We start from the raw sequence: 7272 nt of genomic DNA on the forward strand, positions 1-7272 counted from the left end.
GAACTCCCCTTTACGCGTCGTTTTTCATGGAATTCGTGATTGGTTGACAAAGAAAAACGTGATTAAACGTCATTGTCACCAGGAACTAATCGGCGATCATTAAAAAGAAGAGAATACGACGTAAAGTTATGGCGTTTGAAGATGTCTGGAAGAAAATCTCCTGGTTGTATTACCAGTATATTCTCGTCACGGCTTTATACATGTTGGAACCTTGGGAGAGAGCAATCTTCAGTATCCTTTTTGGGTCGAGAATGGTTCGAAAATAACTCGTCTTCCTGGGTATCTTAGCTTGAGATCGGCACGGTGTTGTAGTTCATTACCTTACGTAGTCGACTGAACTCAACGTTTTGCAATGTAGTTGAGCGGGGACTAGTATGGTAAATCTTAGCGTTTAGTCGGCTACACCTTGCGCTATAATTTCGAGTCGTTACAAAGTAATAAACAATTACTGCTGATGGACAACCGTACTAGTCCGCCCTAGGACAGTGTAGCGTGGTGAAATTGGTCGAATTTTTACAGCCAGGTAGTACGGCCTTGTCGCACCTGTAAAAAGCGTGTTTGCGCAACTATCGCGAAACGTGGAACTCTGGTCTCCATCTGTATTTCAAATATGAATTCCATTTGCTTTATCTGGCATAAGAAGTGAACGTGTTGAACAGAGATTTTTTTATAACTAACCCACGATTGACCGCAGCTTGTCGTTTCCAATATCAACAAATTAATCATAGTAGGCAAAACAACCAATGAGTTATTTGCATGTATTTACATATTTTCTTTATGGAACGGCTGAAGTGCGCGTGTGCAATAACCAGTAGTGTGTGCCACAGAATGTAAGGCAGGCCTTGCCGAACCCCCCCCCAAATTTCCTTAATTTTGTAGCTAGAGTCAAGTACTTTCTGTGGCACACATCAGAGTCAGATACTTTCTATAGAACAAACTTCACATCAGGATAGGCAACTGAAATTAATAATTAATTTATGTGTGTTATATTAAACACAGAGGAGGGAGTAAAATGTAGGCAAGCATTAAACATTTCAGAACAACTACTAGTCGAATAAAACATGGGAGAGATGATGAATTCTTGCATAGATATTTATTTATATACTAATACACTTGAAACAAATAGCCAAACTGAAAACTGCAGACATTACTAGTGCCTCCCCGTAATCAAACTGACATAAAAAATCGAATGAAACGCAGCTTGAACAGAAATCTCAACTAGCAAGCAAGTTGCAGCAATGAAGAATTGAGTGCGTATGAGTTTACGCGAAAGGGGGTGGAATTCTGACAGGGGGGAGTTTTTCGGCACGACACCGGCCGTTGGGCTTCCTCTCAGCATATTTGGTACTGAGTGGAAACGTCAACCAGATGCTTCACACTTATACATCCCGTGGAATATCGGTGTCATTGTTCTATCTGTGTGTAGACTGATAGTTATATCAAGTAAGTTGGAAACTGGTATACATTTTTTTTTTAAAGGCAAGATATGACTATCCAAAAATGTGTGATGACATCACACTAGTAAATGATCTGATGACTGAAGAATTATACAGTAGCCTGCCAGTGCCTACCCATTTGTATTGGTCCTAGTTGTAAGACTAAAATGAAATGTACACTGAGTGTACAAAACATTAGGAACACTTGCTCTTTCCATGAAAGACTAACCAGGTGAATCCAGATGAAAGCTATGATCCCTTATTGATGTCGCTTGTTAATCCTTAAATCCATTGATGCACCCAATCTAAGAAATGTAATCAAAAAATCCCCATCAAAATCCGTCGGTTTAAACTAGACATATGTTTTTGTTGTTGCATAGGCTGTGTCTCAATGCACAGCATCCGCCTATAGGGGTCTAAACAGAATGCACAAACGGAGCCGACAGAGCATAGCACAGTGTCACAATGTATTTTTCCTCACAAAAGGGGCGGCTCCTTGTAATGCGCTCCGACAGTCGAGTACTTCCGTGCCACATGAAAATTGGAACGCACGGTATCGTCCCTTCCATAGCTGTGGGGGCAGTATTGTGTAGGCAATGAAGCTTGATCTATAGGCTATGCGTCAAAGTACCCTATTTTGCATCGATAAGCAAATATAATCTAAGTGACTGTTCAAACAATAAACCAAACAACATTGTAGTCTTATTAAAATCTCTCCCAAAATGTTTTTGGGTTAGAAATAATAATTAGTGATTACAGGCGACTGAAGCTAGCCATGTGCTTTTTTCTCCATTACCAAAACATGACATATTTGTAGTAGATATAGGAATGAAAACATGAGCATTAATACACAAGTACCATATCAAACTGAGGTAATGTTTAGGTTACACCGGCAAGTATACAAATATTTGCCAGGAATATTTGGGGTTCCCGAGTGGCGCAGCGGTCTACGGCACTGCATCTCAGTGCTAGAGGTGTCACTACAGACCCTGATTCGATTCCAGGCTGAATCACAACCGGCCGTGATTGGGAGTCCCATAGGGCGGTGCAAAATTGGCCCAGTGTCTTCCGCGTTAGGGTTTGCCTGGGGTAGGCCGTCATTGTAAATAAGAATTTGTTCTTAACTGACTTGACCAAGTTAAATAATAAATATAAATCTGATAATTTCACATGGAGATGCTGAAAATCCACTTCACTCAGTGTAGATGAAGGGGAGGAGACAGGTTAAATAAGGATTTTCAAGCCCTGAGACAATTGAGACATGGATTGTGTATGAGTGCCATTCAGAGGGTGAATGGGCAAGACAAGCGTGCCTTTGAACAGGGTATGTTGCACCGGTTTGAGTGTGTCAAGAACTGCAACACTGCTGGGTTTTTCACTCTCAACAGTTTCCCGTTTGTAACAAGAATGATCCACCACCCAAAGGACATCCAGCCAACTTGGCACACCTGTAGGACGCATTGGAGTCAACATGGACCAGCATCCCTGTGGAACACTTTCAACACCTTGTAGAGTCGATGCCCCAACGAATTGAGGCTGTTCTGAGGGCAGGAGGTGCAACTCAATATTAGGAAGGTGTACCATAATTAGCTTACCTGTGGCTTGCTGTGTTTTACTAAAGGTCTAGGCTGCGTTTCAAACACATAAAAGACACCCTCCTCCACTTACCCTCACCTTATGCACTTGGGGGAACCCCGTGGCCATCTTTGTCGTTGGTCCAAATGATTGGCCAAGCAAGGGAAGTTGGCAACATAAGCCCCTCAGCCCTCATTTTTGATTGAGTTTGTGAGTGTACAATTATGTTCACTCCGGGGCCTGAAATGCCCCATAATTCAATTTGCGATGATTGTACATCTGCTAAGAAAAGTCAGCCAAAGCTTAAAACCAACATTAATATGGAGAAGTCAACATAAGTGTAAGTACAAACAAATGTAAATAAGTTAGAAATTGTGCTACTAATGCACATGACGGCTCAAACACGTATCATAAAAGTATTTTTTTTTGTTTGGTTGGCTTTTGGAAACGTTAGCTTGCCCATAGAACTTTCCCTGACATCACACTTATACATTGTTATTTCCGATATACCTGATATAGTCGGATGGCTTGTATTCGATGTCTTCGGATGCGTTGTCTTCTAGCCAAGATATGAAATGCAATCATAATTGACTGTAGCACATATAAAGCACACACAACAGCTACCGGTGGTTGCATGATGACTGAAAAAACAACCGTGGGACGAACAAGTGACACATTTCCGGGCAAGAGTGGTCCACTTAATTTGAGGGCTGTTTGGAATGTAGCCCTAGTCAATAATAGTTCTAAGTATTGGTACATTTCCTTAACCTCTCTCTCAGACTCCATCCTGATATCTGTAGCAGCGATGGCTGTGTACACTGGCTACGTGTTCATGCCTCAGCACATCATGGCCATACTACAGTACTTTGAGATGGTTCAATGACACGAGTTGTACCCAAGCCTGGGTGTGCCTGTGACTGCTGTCACCATGGAATTAGAATGAATTCTCATTTTAATTTTATGGCTGTCACCTGGACCTGGAGGACAGACGGGGAGAGAGAGAACAAGGATCTCATTCCATTTCCTGGAACTATTTTTTTTCTGTGCTTGTCATCATGGAAACATGAACAGTGTTCTTGGACAGGGGGGGGGGGGGGGTACAGAGAGGAGTCCACTGGCACATCTGATGTTCTAGGACAGTAAACCATTGTTGTCTTACTGAGTTGCTTTGCAGTTTGCACAGCAAATGTAACGATTTTGTTGTTTCCTATTGCACAGATATACACAGTTATTATTCACTGTACCTTTTTATAAATCGCTTTTTATGTCATTCTAAATCCCTTCTGCAATTGCGATTAGAATTCTTTTTCCCGGGGTGGCATATTTTATCACATATTCGTATATACGATTGTATGAGATTGTATACATATCTGTAAAACTTTCGATTTGATATGTTGGTTAGCAAAAATGTTATATTTGTTATGAAACTAACTGAGCAGTCTCAGGATGGAAAGCCACGTTTTGGGGGCATTGCTGAAGCTAACTGTGACATTATCTTTTCTTTAATATATGTAACAAAAATGACCAAATGTCTGTATTCTAAATCTCAAACATTTTATTTTATTTTAAACGTTAATGTTTCTGAAGTGTCATTGCTGTTGACACATGCTCTAAAATAAATCTCTTTCGTGTGGAGAATTTTGAGGCTCCAACTTGTTTTGCCATTTCCTGTACATCTAGAAAGGTCTTGAGTAAGAAATGAGTATAGTTAATTGACATCCTAAGAAATGGAATACAGTACTTGTTACTCTGTTACTCTGCTTTGGAAGAAGCAGGTGGTAAGGGCGGAAGGTAGCTTTGCGGTTAGAGAGGCGAGCCAGCAACCGGACGGGAAACATTGGAAGGGAAGTGAGCTGGCAACCAGAGGGTTGCTGATATATAATCCTAGATGCCATTGCCTGCTGTTGTGCCCTTGAGTAAGGCACTTAACCCCCCCACAACAACAACAGCTCCCAGTGTGGCAGCCCCCCCCAGACCTCTCCAAAACATGTATGTGTGTCTTAAAAGTCAATATATTGTTTAAATAAAGATTTAGTGTTGTGTCACATAAAAATCTTATCTGGTTTGTGTGAAAGATAACATCATGAATGATGTGAAGGCAATGACATAACTGTATTTAAAATATTTCCTCATATGCCTAGCTTGCCACTCAGTTGTCAATCAAAAGGTCGGTGGGAGTGGCTGTAATAAGGAATAACCAATGGCCAAATTCAACACTGACTGGCACAGGCTCGAAATTAAAATAGCAGCTGGTTACTTTTTAAGCTTGGGGGTGATGATGTTCTCACGTACACACTCTGCACGTTGCCTGGAGTTTGTACTGCTCCTCTCAGGTCTAGTGAAATAAAGTGCTCAGCCCGCCAGCGTTGCAACTAGAATTAAGCTCCCTGTGAGCTGAAGCAACAGTTCAGCTGTTGGTGAGGGAGGGAGACTTGTGGAAAACAAAACCTGTTCACCCTTCACATCACTCTCTTGGGTCGTGTTCAGTATAGGGAGAAAACTATTTTGAAAACGAGAGGTACTGCCTGAACTTGTACAATAAGAACACAGCTTTTTGTGTTCTGTTGTGAAACGTTTTGCTATGGTGTGCCCTACTGGGCACAACCCTGTTCAGTTCCTTCTCAGAAGAATCCATCCTGACTTGCTTTCAACTTTCAATTCTTGGCCAGAGCCTTAAAGTGTGTATGTATCCTATAAGGTTGTGCTCAGACTGTCTTAGTCATGTAGGCTACAGTAGGCTATGGATATGTACAAAATATTATTCTATTCTAAGTGCCCAAATGTCCTACCAAATGTCCTATGCTCCATTCATTCTGTTATCAATTATCTGTTGGATGTTTCCTCCACTTTATTTTGCTTGTTGACTGTTTATCAAATGAAATCTGAGAGACAAACTAAGACCTAAATCTATATTCCTTCCATAGGTCTACAATGAAGACAAATGAAGTTAATATATCTTTAGAAAATATTTCACTGTTTAATACTTGGTGACACAACACCCAGCAAGAAGTTCCAGCTTGCCAAATCAAGTTTATAAAGCAGGACTCTTGTTACTCTCTGCAGCGGGTAGTCTCACGTAGGCTAGGCATGCGTTTCTCAGAAATCACATACAGTATTCTTTCTGTCTGCTCAGAAAAATGTAGGGGATCTGTTGGCCTGTCTGTCAAACGTATATGTGTTGATTATCTACATCAGGTTTCGGATGGTTGTACATTTTCATTTATATAGTGATTGAATGCAAAACTTAAGAAACAGAGATTTCATCCATAGCACTGCAGTTTAAAACAGATTTTCAGGAATGAAAATATGTTATGAGAGTTTGTCAAATCATCCTCAGTCTTTTTCAAGTTTTCTATTTAGTTGTTTTATTGTATAAATAGCCTCTAAATATAATATTGCATTCATAAGGCCTCTTACAATTTATACATAATTATATATTGTGAGCTTTAATGAGGAATACATTTATCACATCTGAATATAAGAAATTAAACACATTTTTAGAACCAAGGCAGTTCAGGTCCACAATCACTTCTGATAAGAGTTATGTTATTAATCCATGATCATGTGCATTGTTCTTTAAATGGCTCTTATGATTAGGGTGGTGAAATTAAATCTGCTTTACAATTAAGATTATAAAATCAAAGTTCACATAGGCTATTGTTTGTCACTCCCTGCGCATCTTTGGTAGCCAAATGTATGTCTTTATGGTTGAATAAGAATCACCGTTATAATCATTGGCCAGTACAGAGAATTAAGTAAAACCACAAGTACAAATCCCTACCTCCATCCATGGCTAATTTAGGAAAGGGACCATTTTAGCTAGCTAGCCACCAAGGACAACAACAAAACGAGATGCAACAATTCAAGGTTTATTCTGTCAATTATGTTTTGCTTTTGATGTGATTGTTGTGAAGACAAATCCAAACTGGCTTCCCTTGACAGTTTTTTTTGTCCACTAGGACCAATCACAGTTGAGCTCACTCAGATTAGTTTAACACTGATTGGCTATTATTATTTATTTTTTACCAAGGGAGGCCAAATGCTCGCTGGCTTCCGTTGCATTCAATGCTACGGGCGGCAACAATGTTATACTCTTTTTGACCAGACAGCATCAGATAGATGGGCTACACATACGCTCAGATGCTTTCTCCGGTAAGATACATTCAGCCTCTTGAAAATTTGGTACGTTTTGGGGGAAACCTGGCTTCCCTTGGCATCCATAAATACACACCACTGGTTATGAATTGCAATTCATACAATG

At 40.3% G+C, this 7272-nt stretch overlaps 1 protein-coding gene across 1 annotated transcript; it reads left to right on the forward strand.

The window, feature by feature from the left end:
- The first annotated feature begins 67 nt into the window (after positions 1 to 67).
- On the forward strand, positions 68 to 4649 carry sptssa (serine palmitoyltransferase, small subunit A). Its single transcript, XM_064953411.1, has 2 exons — positions 68 to 231; positions 3791 to 4649. The coding sequence occupies exons 1-2, from the start codon at positions 129 to 131 to the stop codon at positions 3892 to 3894; spliced, it is 207 nt and encodes a 68-aa protein (XP_064809483.1). The 5' UTR covers positions 68 to 128; the 3' UTR covers positions 3895 to 4649.
- Positions 4650 to 7272: the final 2623 nt, after the last annotated feature.

Source organism: Oncorhynchus masou, chromosome 32 (genome assembly GCF_036934945.1).
Source record: "Oncorhynchus masou masou isolate Uvic2021 chromosome 32, UVic_Omas_1.1, whole genome shotgun sequence".
NCBI classification, from domain to species: domain Eukaryota; kingdom Metazoa; phylum Chordata; class Actinopteri; order Salmoniformes; family Salmonidae; genus Oncorhynchus; species Oncorhynchus masou.